General features: G+C 38.6%; 1 protein-coding gene across 1 annotated transcript in view; it reads left to right on the top strand.

The window, feature by feature from the left end:
• Nup210l (nucleoporin 210 like) overlaps positions 1-15,643 on the top strand; it is a 119,178-nt gene that overhangs the window by 30,630 nt on the left and 72,905 nt on the right. The window contains exons 12-15 of the mRNA XM_026412995.2: positions 2,302-2,457; positions 6,044-6,242; positions 9,036-9,181; positions 11,306-11,527. Coding sequence (XP_026268780.2) covers positions 2,302-2,457; positions 6,044-6,242; positions 9,036-9,181; positions 11,306-11,527 — 723 coding nt within the window. The remainder of the gene's footprint in view (positions 1-2,301; positions 2,458-6,043; positions 6,243-9,035; positions 9,182-11,305; positions 11,528-15,643) is intronic.

Genomic DNA, 15,643 nt, shown 5'->3' on the forward strand with positions numbered 1-15,643 from the left:
TCCCCTAACAATCAATCTTTCTTTCTTCCTTCCTTCCTTTCTTTTCTTTTCTTTTTCTTTTCTTTCTTTCTTTCAGTTGAACCCAGGGGCACTCAACCACTGAGCTACATCCCCAGTACTTTTTTTTTAATATTTATTTTTTAGTTTTAGGTGGACACAATATCTTTATGTGGTGCTGAGAATTGAACCCAATGCCTCATGCATGCTAGGCAAGCGCACTTAGAATGCATGAGGCACTGGGTTCAATTAGCATGCACCCAGCCCCCCCAGCACTTTTTTATATTTTATTAGAGCCAGAGTCTTGCTGAGTTGCTAAGTGCCTCACTAAGGTTCTGAGCATGGCTTTGAACTCAGGATCCTCCTGCCTCTGCCTCCTGAGCTGCTGGGATTATAGGTGTGTGCCACTGTACCCAGCCCCACAATATATATATATTTTTAATATTTATTGTTTAGTTCTCGGCGGACACAACATCTTTGTTGGTATGTGGTGCTGAGGATCGAACCCTGGGTCGAACGCATGCCAGGCGAGCTCGCTACCGCTTGAGCCACATCCCCAGCCCCCACAATCTTAATACTATAATTTAGTCTTTGATGACCACCAACCACCAAATCATGCTCTTGGATATTATCATCTATAAAAAGACTTGATATGCTTTTTGACTCTCATCCATATATCCTTTCTTTGCAAGTTTTATAAAGTTTTGTCAACTTCCCTTGTGTTCTTCTTTTTTATATATAAAAGGAGGAAGTACTGAAAACTAAATTGGAGCAATTAAATTACATGCTTTCATAATTATGTCAAAATGAACCCCAATATCACATATATCTATAATGAACTAATAAAAATAAATTTAAAGAAGAACACAAGTTGACAAAACTTTATAACTATATATATTAGTAGATGGACATAATACCTTTATTTTATTTTTATGTGATACTAAGGATCGAACCCAAGTGCCTCACACGTGCTGGGCAAGCACTCTCCCACTAAGCCTCCTCAGAACTTCCTCTTTCCCTCCTCTTGTCCCTCCCCCATTCTCTTTCCTTTTTTTTTTTTTTTTTTGGTACTAGGATTGAACCCAGAAGTATTTTACCACAGAGATACATCCCCAATCCTTTTTTAATTTTATTTATTTTAAGGCAGAGTCTCACTAAATTGGTTAGGGCATCTTTACATTGCTGAGGTTCTGAGGTTGGCCTCAAACTTGCAATCCTCCTGCCTCAGCCTCCCAAGTAGCTGGGATTACAGGTGTGTGCCACCACGCCTAGCTCCTTTTTAAATTCTTTTTATTTTATGGTACCAGGGATTGAACTCAGGAATGCTTAACTACTAAGCTACATCTACAGCCCTTGTTTACTTATTATTTTGAAACACAGTCTCAGAAGTTGCTAAGGGCCTTGCTAAATTGCTGAGGCTAGCTTTGGATTTGCAATGTTCCTGCCTCAGCCTCCTGAGCCGCTGGGATTACAGAAGTGTGCAAGTATTCCGAGCTGTCATTCCTTTATCCTACTGATTTTCTTATTTATAGCTTTTTGAAAAATAGTGCATTGTGGATATACATAAAGGTGAAATTCACTGTGGTGTATCTGTACACAGGAAAGTTTGATTAGATTCATTTCACTGTTCTTCCTTCTTCCTGTCCCTCCTCTGACTCCTTTAGTCCCCTTCCTCTGATATACTGGTTGCTCTTCTATTTTCATGGGACTCTTCCCTACCTGTTTTTTCTTTTTCCTTTATTTTGATCTAACTTTACATTTAAGAAAAAACATTTGACCGTTGATTTTGTTTCACTTATCGTGATGGTCTTCATTTCCATCCATTTACCAACAAATGCCATAATTTCATTCTTCTTTATGGCTGAGTAAAACTCCATTGAGTATATATACCACATTGTCTTTGTTCATTCATCTTTTGATGGGCCCTTGTGTCATTTTGTTTTTTAATTTATAATTTTTAGTTGTCAGCGGACATTTATTTTATTTCTATGTGGTGCTGAGAATCTAACCCAGTGCCTCACACGTGCTAGGTAAGCACTGTACCACCGAGCCCCAGCCCCAGCTCCCCTTGTGTGTCCTTTTTTAATGTTTCATGACACTACCATCTCTGAGCCTCCCTTTAGTGTTATTCTTGCCCATTTAGCTACTTTATTATGTAGCAGGACAGTTTCTTAATGTGTTCAGAGATAGTTATTAGTTTTATTATTTCCTAAACTTTATTCCATCAATTGAGTTTTACATTTTTCTCTTAAATTCTATTTTTACTCCTACAACAATTAAATGTAAGGTTGTGCTTTTTCACAGGTAGAGGGTGGTAGTGGCAACTTCACCTGGACCTCTTCTAATGAAACAGTGGCCATGGTAACCACCAAAGGGGTGGTGACTGCAGGTCAGGTCAGAGGGAACAGTACTGTTTTGGCCCGAGATGTACAAAATCCCTTTCGGTATGGGGAAATTAAGGTAAGTGACTTTACAAAGAAACCTTCTGGTCACTTCTGAGACACTTTGTCTAAATTTAAGTACAGTAACATGTTTGAAAATATTTCTAATTCAACTTTGGTATTTAAAACTATTGTTCAAATTCAGTCTACAAGAACATATTCCTTAAATATTTCTGAACCTGGGTTGAATTTTGCATGTCTTAGTAGCCACTTATTTAACACATGTGCTTGCTTTCTCATGGAGATAACGTAAATAGTTAGTTCAATAATTGAACAATACATGTGAGAATTAAATGAGAATGTTTACCTCAGTACTTGGCATATATTCAGTGCTTAATGTTAGCTATTTTTGTTACAATTACCATAAATTATAATCATTAACTGGGCTTCATAAAGTAGCTTTATTTCTCTTTTTTTTAAAAGATTTAAAATTTTTTTTTAAGTTGTAGATGGACACAGTACCTTTATTTTTTTTAATTTTTATGTGGTGCTGAGGATCAAAGCTGGTGCCTTCGAGGTTTGCATTCAAGGCGAGCATTCTACCACTGAGCTATAACCCCAGCCCTTAAAGATTTTTTTAAGATAGACACAATAGGGCTGGGGTTATGGCTCAGTGGTTGAGTGCTTGCCTAGCACGCGAGAGGCCCTGGGTTCAATCCTCAGCACCACATAAAAATAAATAAGTAAAATAAAGATGATATTGTGTCCAACTAAAAAATAAATATTAAAAAAAGATAGACACAATATCTTTACTTTATTTATTTAATTAATTTATTTTTTATGTGGTGCTGAAGATTGAACCCCGTGCCTCACATGTGTGAGGCAAGCACTCTGCCACTGAGCTTTAACCCCAGCCACAAGTAGCTTTATTTCTAAACTCATATTTTGGTTTGTTAATCTGTTTCTAAAAGACTGAAAACTTAAAAAAAAATTTTTTATTAGTTGTAGATGGATACAATACCTTTGTTTTATTTACTTATTTTTATGCAGTGCTGAGGATTGAACCCAGTGCCTCACATGTGCAAGGCAAGCACTCTACCATTGAACTACATCCCTAACCCCTATATCATTTACTATTTATTGTTACCATTTTTCTATTTTCTCCCACTTTAAATGTATGCTGCTTTCCCCGGCAGGACCTAGCATTTTGCCATTACTTGGTAATTATTTATTGAGTATCTTTAGGTATATGACACCATACTAGGTATCATAGAACATTCAAAAATACATAGCATATCATCCCTATCTTAGAGAAGCTAACATCTAAGAGCTGGAGATGTAGCTCATGGTTGAGCCCTTGCCTAGTATGCATGAGGCCCTAGGTACAATAGCCAGCACCACAAAAAGGTATTGTGTCCATCTACAACTAAAAAGAAATATTTTAAAAAATCTTTAGAAAAAAGAGAAATAAAGCTACTTTATGAAGGCCAGTTAATGATCATATTTATGGTAATTATAACAAAAATAGCTAACATTAAGCACTGAATATATGCCAAGCACTGAGGTAAACATTCTCATTTAAACAGTACTGTTCTTTCCTTGTACAAGAAAAGAAGAAGGCTATGGGTAGTTGTGGATAAATTTAACTCACCTGTGGAGCATCCAGATAGATGTTTATAATTGGAAATAGGAATCTGAAGTTCAACTGACAGTTTAAGGCTGGAGAGTTATCAGCATACGATTAGTCATTGAAGCTTTGGGATTCTGTGTAATACAAGAGTCACTTCAAGAAACATAGAGGAAGAGGAACTAGCAGAAGAAACATAGAAAGCAACAAAAATGACAAAAATAAAATATATTGTTTTAAAAAGATAGCAAGAGCCAGGTGTGGTGGCACACGCCTGTAATCCCAGCAGTTTGGGAGGCTGAGACAGAAGGATCTCAAGTTCAAAGCCAGCCTCAGCAACTTCAAGGCACTAAGTAACTCAGTGAGACCCTGTCTCTAAAGAAAGTACAAAATAGGGTTGAGGATGTGGTACCCCCGAGTTCAATCCCTCCTACCAAATAAAAAAGATAGCAAGAGCAGAGCATGGTGGTACACGCCTATAATCCCAGCGGCTATGGATGCTGAGGCGGAAGGATCGCAGGTTTAAAACCAGCCTCAACAATTTAGCAAACTCCTAAGCAATTTAGCAAGATCCTGTCTCAAAATAAACAATAAACCAGGCAGGTGGTGGCGTATACCTGTAATCCCAGTGGTTTAGGAGTCTGAGGCAGAAAAATCTCAAGTTCAAAATCAGCTTTAGCAATTAGCAAGGCCCTAAGCAAGAGGATGAAGCTGGGGTAGAGCTCAGTGGCAGACTTGGGATAGGCAAGGCCCTGGGTTCATCTCCAGTACCACCATCCCCTCAGAAAAGAAAGGAAGAGGCCATGCTTTAAGTCAGAAGTTAGCAATCTTTTTCTGTAAAAGCACTAGATACATTAGTCTTTGAAGCCTACATACACTCTCTGTCTCATATTCTTCGTCGTTGTTGTTGGTGGTGGTGGTGGTGGTACCGAGGATTGAACCTAGGGGCATTTAACTACTGAGCCACATCCCCAGCCCTTTTTTTATATTTTATTTAGAGACAGCACTTCTCTAAGTTGCTTAGGGCTAGCTTTGAACTCGTGATTCTCCTGTCTCAGCCTCCCAAACCGATGGGATTACAGGCACGTGCCACTGAGCTTGGCTTTGTTGTTTTTGTTTACAAATCTTTAAAACTATTTTTTAGCTTACTATACAAAATCAGGTTGTGTACAAAAGCAGGTTGTGTTCTGGCCAAATTTGCCAGGCCCCTGCTGTATAGTGTTAAATGTTTTGAAGACATTCATTGATTGAGGGATGAAGAGAGAGATGTTTAGCACCTACTGTGTGTATTTATGTGTGTATGTAAAGTAGTATGCAGTCATTCCTCAGTGTCTACAGGGGATTGGTTCTTGGACCCCTCAGACTCCATAATCTGAGGATGCTCAAGTCTTTTGTATAAAATGGCATTGTATTTGCATATAATATGCATATATATGCACATCCTCCTGTGTGTTTTAAATCATCTCTAGATTACTTATACATAATAAAATGTCAATGCTATATAGTAAGTTATTATGCTGGGGACTGGGGATGTGGCTTAGTGGTAGAGGGTCTGCCAGGCATGCACAAGGCCCTGGGTTCAATCCCCAGCATCAAAAGAAAAAAAAAGAGAGAGAGAGAGAGTTGTTGTGATATATATATATATATATATATATAATGTTTATATATATATGTATATATACGTACATATGCATATACATATATATATATACACACATACACACACACCACATGTTCATATGTGTGTGCGTTTATTTTATTTTTAAATTTTTGGTGCCTGGAGATACATAACCATTGAGCAATATCCCCAGACCTTTTAATTTTTTTATTTTGAAATAGGTTCTTACTAAGTTGCTTAGGGTCTTGGTAAGTTGCTGAGGCTGATCTCAAACTTGTGATCCTCCTGTCTCAGCTTCCTAAGTTGCTGGGTTACAGTTGTATGCTCCGTCACTCCTAGTTTGTGTGTATATTTAAATATTTAAGGAATGATTCCCTTTTTTCTAAGAATTTCCTAAAATGTAAATTGTTTTTCCTTCAGATATATGTCCTAAAACTGAACAAAATGGAACTGTTACCATTTCATGCTGATGTGGAGATTGGCCAGATTATAGAAATCCCCATTGCAATGTATCATGTAAATAAGGAGACCAAAGAGATAGTGGCATTCACAGATTGCTCTCATTTATCTTTGGATTTAAACATGGATAAGCAAGGAGTCTTCACTCTTCTCAAAGAAGGTAAGAGTAGTCCTTTTAAATTTCTCCTCCCTATATCCTAGAATTGAGGGTAGCAGGCATCAATTTAGAAATTACTAGAGTCTAAATTCATACAATTCCATTTTTTTTATTCCAGAGTGCTTAACCAGTGAGCCACATCCCCAGTCCTTTTTATATTTTATTTAATTAGAGACAGGATCTCTCTAAGTTGCTTAGGGCCTCACTAAATTGATGAGGCTGGCTTTAAACTCAGATCCTCCTGCCCCAGCCTTCTGAGCTGCTGGGATTACAGGTGTGCACTACTGCACCCAGTTTACAATTCCTTTCTTATAATATTTTTAATTGTTTTATCAATTGCCTTGAAGTAGGTATTGATCTACATATAGATGTAGAAACAAGGATACAGAAATTTAATAACATAGTGGCTGGACAATATCAGTTTTCAGCTTCTAATAAGATATTCTCTATCTAGTGTCAAGCTCTTTTCTTATTTCTTTAATGTATATACCATGTTTATTTCTAAGAGAAGTATAGTGCCATTTAATGTCTATATTTTTTAAGTTTATTCAAAAAAGGAAAAAAATCTTTGTAATAAAAAGGAAAATAAGAACAATCTATTCATAAAGGTCAGTATTCTTTCTTGCTATTGAGCATCATAGTTGATCCTCATCCCCATTGTTTCTTTAATCAATATGATAGCAGTAACATCTAACATCTAACATTTCTTAGCATCTACTATTTACCAGGCTCTGTTCTGAATACTTTCATGTATTAACTCATTTAATTCTCACAGTACATCTATAAGAGTGGCATCAGCTTGGACTTTTTTTTTTTCCCTTATTGGTATGTATTCCTTATATGGTATTTCTCTCCTCTGTTTGCAGTGCCTCCTCTAACTTTCAGATAATGAGTTATCTCTTATGTAGGATACACCAATATCCTTCAACGGGTAATCATGACTACCAGATCAATCTTTGTGCAGCTCAACTTCAATATTACTTTTTCTGTTCAAAAAATTTTAGAGGATTATCTTTGCCAATAGAATAGAGCAGAAATCCTTTTAGTTTAGTCTTCATAGCCCTCTACAGTATAACATGATAGTACAAGTGGTATAGCTAAATCTGCCTTTTCATGACAGTACAAATGGTTCTAGCTAAATCAACTACTTTGGTTAAATTTTCTCTTATATCTCCCTCATACTCATTCATGTCTCATTTATATTTCTTTGTTCAAGCTATTTCTCAACTTGAAATACTTTATTTAAATCTTTTTTTTAGGGCTGGGGTTGTGTATCAGAGGTAGTCCGCTCACCTAGCATGTGTGAGGAACTGGGTTAGATCCTCAGCACCACATAAAAATAAAATAAAGATATTGGGTCCACCCCTGACTAAAAAATAAATATTTAAAAATAAATGAAGGGGCTGGGGATGTGGCTCAAGCGGTAGCACGCTCGCCTGGCATGCGTGCGGCCCAGGTTCGATCCTCAGCACCACATACAAACAAAGATGTTGTGTCCGCCGAAAACTAAAATATAAATATTAAAAATAAATAAATAAATAAATAAAAATAAATGAATAAATCTTTTTTACCACCTTCCTGGCTTCTAAATCTCTATCATATTTAACACTTTCTGGTAATACTTAAGATCAGGAGGTAAGGATCTTTGCTCACATGTTATCCTCACTGTAGATTGAATTTTGTCTTACGTAATATATGTCTGTTAATAGAAGAAATAGATTTTTATATCAACTTGATTATTTGGCTGGCAGTGTTGCTAAGTGGTAGAGTGCTTGTATAACAAGTGCAGGGGTCCTGGTTTTAATCCCTAGTCCCAAAAAAGAAAAAAAAAAAGGTAAATTTTTTTTTTTTTGAGACAGGGTCTTGCTATATTGCTTAAGCTGAACTTGAACTGGATGCAAGTGATCCTTTCACCTCAGCCTCCCCAGTTAGCTGAAATTACAAGTGCATGTCATTGCACCTGTTTGTTGTGTATGTGTGTGTGTGTGTTGCTGGAGATTGATCTCAGGGCCTTGTGCATGTGAGGCAAGCATAGTACCATTGAGCTACATCCTAGCCCAAGATGGTGGGGTTTTTTTAAAATTTTTTTTAGTTGTTTATAGATCTTATTTTGTTCATTTATTTATACATGGTGCTGAGAATCGAACCCAGTTCCTCACACATGCTAGGCAAGTGCTCTACCACTGAGTCACAACCCCAGCCCCACTGAGCCCCAGCCCCAGCCCAGTATTTTTTTTTAATATTTGTATTTTAGTTGTAGTTGACACAATACCCTTATTTCACTTATTTATTTTTATGTGGTGCTGAGGATTGAGCCCAGGGATTCGATGTATTAACTCATGTATTTAATTCTCACAGTACATCTGTAAGAGTGGCATCAGCTTAGACTTCTTTTTTCCTTATTGGTATGTAGTACTAATCACATCTTTCTCCTCTGTTCGCAGTGCTTCCTCTCACCTTCAGATAATGAATTATCTCTTATGTAGGATAAGAGATGTGAGGCGAGTGTTCTACCACTGAGCCACAACCCCAGCCCTTTTTTTTTTTTTTAAAAATTATTTTTTAGTTGTAGTTGGACACAATACCTTTATTTTATTTATTTATTTTTATGTGGTGCTGAGGATTGAACCTAGGGCCTCACACGAGCTAGGCGAGTGCTCTACCACTGAGCCACAACCCCAGCACCCCCCAGCCTGGTATTTTTAATGTGTTAGAATTCTTATATTTCTGTAGCTTAATATCCTGAAGAACAGATTAATTATTACCCTACTGAAATAATTATTTTTTGATTCAAAGGTATTCAAAGACCTGGACCAATGCATTGTTCTAGTACACATATAGCAGCCAAATCTTTAGGCCATACTCTGGTAATAGTGAGTGTGACTGAATATGAAGAGTATTTGGAGAGCAGTGCCACATTTGCTGCTTATGAGCCCTTAAAGGTAAGATATTTCATAGTAAGGTACTGTCATTCCATTTCTTTCCATGGACCCAACTCTATACTTAGGGACTACCTAGTCATCTGTATTCACTAAGGATCAGTGATGATATCTGTATTCTTTTATTTACCACTGTGTGTGTGTGTGTGTAATGGTAAGGATCAAACCCAGGGCCTGGCACATGCTAGGCAAGTGCTTTACCACTGAATTACAGCCCTACTATTTTGTTTTTATATGTAAATTCTCTCATCAAACCTGAATTTTGGGGAATTTACTCCCTCATGCTTCTACCTTATGCTTCCTGAATTAAAATATTCAGGAATATTTTTAAGTTGACACCCTGTTTCAAAATAAAACATAAAAAAGGCTAGGATGAATGTAGTTCAGTGGTAGAGTGGCCCTGAGTTCAACCCCCAGTAACAAATAAAGAAAAAGGATTAAAAAAGAGAGAGAGAGAAAAGAAAAGAAAAAGACAAAAAGAAAGATAACTTGTTTGTTCAAAGTTTGCCTCTTTGTGCATTGTGCAGTATATGTATTAAACATCTGAGTACATTGAGGATTTGAGTACATTTCATTGGTTCCCTAGCAGAAGAATCATCTTACTTGCCAAATTCAGTGGAAGTGCCTAGCTATGGCTTATTATAATTTCCTTACTTTTCTCGTTAGACTTTTTTCATATTTATTGTCTATAAATCTCCTCTGAATATAAACCATCCTTAAAGGAAAGGAAGATGATGATTTTCTTTTTCTACCAAATGCTTTACTTGTGCTTCTTTCCCTTTACCTGCCAAAAGAGAGTATATAAAAACATAGGTATCTTGGAGCTGGGAATTTAACTTAGGAGGTAAAGCATTTATCTAGCATGTGTAAGGCTCTGAGCTCAGTCTCTAGCACTGAAAAAATATATATGTGTCTATGTCTGCATTCTATCTTTGTTTCAGAACATGGTATTGTTTTCAATTGTTCTTTTACTTCCAGCTCAGTTCAGTTGGTCTGATTAATTTTGGACTATGCATCTAAGAAAAAGAAATCATCTCTACTTTTCTTTGAGAAACTTTCCATGAAGCCTCTAAGTTCATTCTTTCATTAATTTCCTCTATAAAAAGTTTATATAACACTCTGCAGTGTAGGGTTTTTTTTTTTTGTATGTACTGGGAATTAAATTCAGGGCCTCATGCATGCTAGGTTAGCACTCTAGGACAGAGGTACATTCCTACCCTGTGTTATAACTTTTTGTAATACTCATCACCTACTCCAAAGCTGTTTTCCCAAACTGTGAAGCAGTTTGGATTTCTATTATTGTGTTCCCAGTAGGCCATCAGTGGATACTTGTTAAATTGTATATACCTTATTTAAGAAAATGCTGCCATTAGAGATAGAAATAATGTTTCAAAAACTTCTATTTATTTATTTATTTATTGTTGTTATTGGGAATTAAAACCTTTACCACTTGGCTACATCTCCAGTCTTTATTTTAGTTTTTACTTTGAGACAGGGTCTCACTAAGTTGCTTAGGACCTCACTAAATTGTTGAGGCTGGCCTTGAACTTGTGATCCTCCTGCCTCAGCCTCATGCTTCACTGTGCTTTGCAGAAATATTTAATTCTAATGATATTCAATAATAAATATGATTGACTAGTTCTGAAATGAAATAATAAAATGTGGTTTGATTACACTTTTAGAAAACTGTATCAACACTCTACTTCATTTTATGATTTGGTCAGTGTTGTAGACACTTGTGCACCATACAAGAATAACCTGCACTTACCAGGCATGGTGGTACGCACTTGTAATCCCAGGGGCTCACGCAGGTTCTGAGCAAGACTCTGTCTCAAAATAAAACAAAAAAGGGTTGGAGATGTATATATTCAGATAAATTGTATTTCACTTTAAAAAACTGTCTAAAGAGGCATGACCGGCATACCTGTAATTCCAGCTACTCAGAAAGCTGAAGTAGGAGGATATCAGGCCCAGAAGTTTAAGACCAGCTTGGGAAACTTAGACTCTGACTCGATTGATCGATTGATCAATAGATAGATAGATAGATAGATAGATAGTAGATTAGAAAAAAAATTAAATGTTGAATTTCCTAACCAACCTGAGATCAGTTTCTTTAAATGTCATCAGGCCCTAAACCCTGTGGAAGTGGCATTGGTGACATGGCAGTCTGTGAAGGAAGTAGTGTTTGAAGGGGGCCCTCGTCCGTGGATCCTGGAACCCTCCCGTTTTTTTTTGGAGCTGAGCATGGAGAGGACAGAGAAGATCAAAGTGACAGAAGTCCGACTGCCAGCCAAGAGAAAGCAGAACCAGTACATATACCGGATCCTGTGCCTGGATTTAGGGGAGCAAGTATGAAAATAATCTTTATAGTCTTTTTTCCCCCTAATATTTCTTTTCATATACTACTTCAATTCCTTTGTACTACCAGCCATTCCTTTTCAGATTCTAATTGATTTAGTTTATGAACTAGATAGGAAAATTCTAATTATTGATTAAATTAAATTCTAATTTTTTTTATTATCCTTTATATGTAATCAGTGGTTTCAGTTTGCTTATCTGAGAATTCTAACACTCATTAACAATCAAGATTTTTTTGTTATGAATTATTTTAAATTATTTTAATTTTATCACTTTAATTAATGGCCCTATTATCTAGACTAGAGGACATTTTATTCCTTACCTTCAAAGAATTAAAAGAAGAAAAACTTTTTCCCCATTTTTTATTGGTGCACTATTATCATACATTAGAATAGTGAGATTTATTATTACATATACATGTATATAATATAACAATATAATTTGGTCAGTATCCTTCCCCAGTATTTCACCTTTCCCTCTCCCCCACCCTGTCCCTTTCCTCTACTGTACTGGTCTCCCTTTAATTTTTTGTGAGATACCCTCTGCCCCCAGCTTCTTTTTCCTCTCTAGCTTCCACATATAAGAGAAAATAAACAACTCTTGACTTTCTGAGTTTGGTTTATTTACTTAATATAATGTTCTCAAGTTTCATCTACTTTCTGCAAATGACATAACTCTATTCTTCTTTATGGCTGAATAAAACTCCTTGTGTATATATACCACATTTTCTTGATCCATTCATTTGTTGATGAACATCTAGGGTGGTTTCATAGTTTGGCTATTGTGAATTGTGCTGCTATAAGCATGTGTGCCACGACCCCCAGCCGGCAAAGGAAGACGCGACACAGGATTCTTCCTTCAGCAGTTTATTCAGGCCTTTATTTTGACATGTCTTCTAGCTTCTACTACTTCTACTACTACTACTACTACTCCTACTACCTCACCCGAGCGCCCCAGCCTTGATAAAGCACATCAAGCCCCAATGCACAACTGCCACGTGGACTTTTCTCATAGGGTGCCAAGTCACAGCACACCAACTCATTCTGATAAGGAGTTGTTTGTCACAGACTACAGCGGAAACCAGCGCCATCTTGTAATGGCGGCCACAGTTCACAGAAACGGCTCACCACAGTTCCCCCTTTTTGTTTTACTAAGACAATACAGGCGAGAGTAGAGGTCCTATCCCACTGTGCAGAAGTGGCTGCAAAGTATGGCTCAGCCCTAAGGAGGCGCCTTCCCCAGATCCGAGGCCATATCAGCCGACGCCTTTTTCCATGGGGCGGGGCGTGGACGTCCAACCCGCATGCAATAGGACATGCTCTCCTTGAGGTCTACTTCAAGGATCACTCAAGTGCAGTGCCTTGCCTCGCATCCTGTATCGTGACAATGGTGGACGAAGGGGGACAGCTGAGGCTGCCTTCGTAGTACAGACAAAATTAAGTTGGCAACACCCCAAGAGAAAGGCACGGTAAAGCAAAAGATAAAGACCAGTGTGGAAACCCACCTGCGTGCAATGGTGACAAGACCCGCAGAGTGCAAAGGCTTCCCAACACTAGAAGGATGACAAAAGAAGGACATGTCGATCCCAGTGCAATGTTATAATAACTTGGGGTGCAACGACCATGTCAAAGGTTTACTGTTTTAAGATGCGCAAGCCAGACCTGTGGCGAGTTGCCATTTTCTAAAGCAGCAAGAGCTTGGACGAGCATTGCCTTGTCCCGAGCATTGCGAGCCTTGAGACGACAGAGAAGCCACAAACAAAGAATCACACCAAAGCAACACATAGTACCAAAAATGCCTACTCCCACCCACTCCTTAAAAAAGGAAAAGGCAGAAGATATCCAACTGGTGAATTGACCCAAAGTCACTGGTTCGACACGGGTGCTATTCAAAACAGCAATCTGAGTTAGTTGAGACTGGATCAGGTTTTCTGCTTCCATGGACCAGGTTCCGGATAAATACTCTCCGATGATGCGGGAGGCATTTCTGGAATCATTAAATCTGACAGAGGTTATACATAAATGTGCACGGTGATCAATGCAACCCAACTGTAACAAGTCATACAATTCCTCAATTTGAGCTTGCAGCAAATCTATTCTTTGATTAGCAGCCAAAATCCCAGATAGAATGTGTTGATTAATTCTACTTTGAGATTCAAGTATGGTGGATGTTTGTTGAATAACCTGATTAATAGTGGCAGCAGTTTGTACCTGGCTGGCCATGGCTACTCCAGCCGTAACTGCTGCAGCAGCAGACACCGCCACAGCTGTCACTATAGCTGCCTTACATTCTTTAGTACATTGCTCAAAAACAAGTTGCTTAATCAAAGGCATGGCTCTATCGGGATCGCCAAAGATTTTTCCTGCAGCATCCACCATCCTAGCAACAAAGTCTGAGAAAGGCTCTGTAGGGCCTTGTATAATCTTAGTCAGATTGCCAGATACCTCTCCTCTATTTGGGAGTGACTTCCATGCACGGATGCAGATATTACTAATCTGTTCGTACACTTCGGGAGGATATCCTGTCTGTTGATTAGCAAACCTGCCTTGTCCCAGAAGCATATCCTTATCCCAGGCAGGACGTCCTGCTGCATGATTTTGAGCAGCCTGTTCTACTGCACCCTCTAACATGAATGCTCTCCAATCTAGATATTTTCCCGGGGAGACACAGGCTCAGACTAAGCCAGCCCAATCTGAGGGGGTCATGCAGAATCTAGTCAGTCCTTCCACCTGAGTAAGGGTGAAAGCAGCATCTATGCCATAAGTATGGACGGATTCTGCCAAGTTTTTAATTATTTTAAAATCTAAAGGCTCATGATACCTTCCCCTGTTATTGTCCTGAAACACCGGGTACGCAAGTCCCATATCTGTATTGACTGTCCTCCAAACTTGCGTATGAAAAGATCTCCCGGAACTTTGGCTCCCCCCCACATACGGGGGCGGAACTACTGGAGGCGCGGGGAAGGGTGGAGCAGCATCAAGTACTGGCTCCTCCTCTAGATTTTCCACCTCCTCTTCAGAGCCAGCCCTATCTTCCTCTACATGGGATGCCTTCATACCTTGCATCTCCCGTTTTTTCTTTTTCATTTTTATCCCACATAATTGCTGTAACAAAATATCAAGATCCTCAGAACTCTCTGAGCCACTTGTGTCCTCAGGTGTTTTAAGTGCGGTCAAATCTGGATAGAGCCTTCTCCTAATTTTAGGTTCAGTCTCTTTTGCCTTTTCACTGCTTTTACTCTTAACACTTTCTGCACTTCACTGTGGGATCCCTCAGATTTTTCCTCATGCAATTGCTCAAGAACAGCTTGACCCTCATTTACAGCCTCTTGACATTTACCATCTGTTATACAACCTCTAACCAGCTTCCATATTAATAATGCCATCTTTTAAAGTTCCCTGCCTATAAGCAAAGTCAAGGTCTTTTCCTAACTTGTCCCAGCTGGGAATCGTAAGACTCCCTGAAAAGGCAAACCAAGGGGCTGCGATATCAGCCTCTCTCAAAAACATCTGCAATGTGCTCTGTTTCACTTTAAGTTCCTTAGAACGTAGTAACCCGTCCAAGGCAAGCAAAATTTGGCTTGAGGAGTTAATACCCATAATGTTTTCAAAACTATGAAGATGTTTTCAAAACTATGAAGAAAGTGAAAGTACAAAAGCCCCACTCTCTCTTTATCTACAGAGGAGCATCCTATTTTATTATTTTTTCCCCCGCTCTCTATCTACAGAGGAGCGTCCCGTTTAATTATTTTTCTGCTCTCTCTTTAATTACCAAGGAGTGCCCCGCTTTCATTTGCGGATTCCCACTTACCCGGGAACTTACCGGTGCACCACCCTGACTGCTGAAAGTTCTGAATCCTGGGTTCGAGGAGTGTCCCCGTCCGGGCCACCAACTGCCACGACCCCCAGCCGGCAAAGGAAGACGCGACACAGGATTCTTCCTTCAGCAGTTTATTCAGGCCTTTATTTTGACATGTCTTCTAGCTTCTACTACTTCTACTACTACTACTCCTACTACCTCACCCAAGCGCCCCAGCCTTGATAAAGCACATCAAGCCCCAATGCACAACTGCCACGTGGACTTTTCTCATAGGGTGCCAAGTCACAG

The sequence above is a fragment of the Urocitellus parryii genome, chromosome 11 (genome assembly GCF_045843805.1).
Source record: "Urocitellus parryii isolate mUroPar1 chromosome 11, mUroPar1.hap1, whole genome shotgun sequence".
NCBI classification, from domain to species: domain Eukaryota; kingdom Metazoa; phylum Chordata; class Mammalia; order Rodentia; family Sciuridae; genus Urocitellus; species Urocitellus parryii.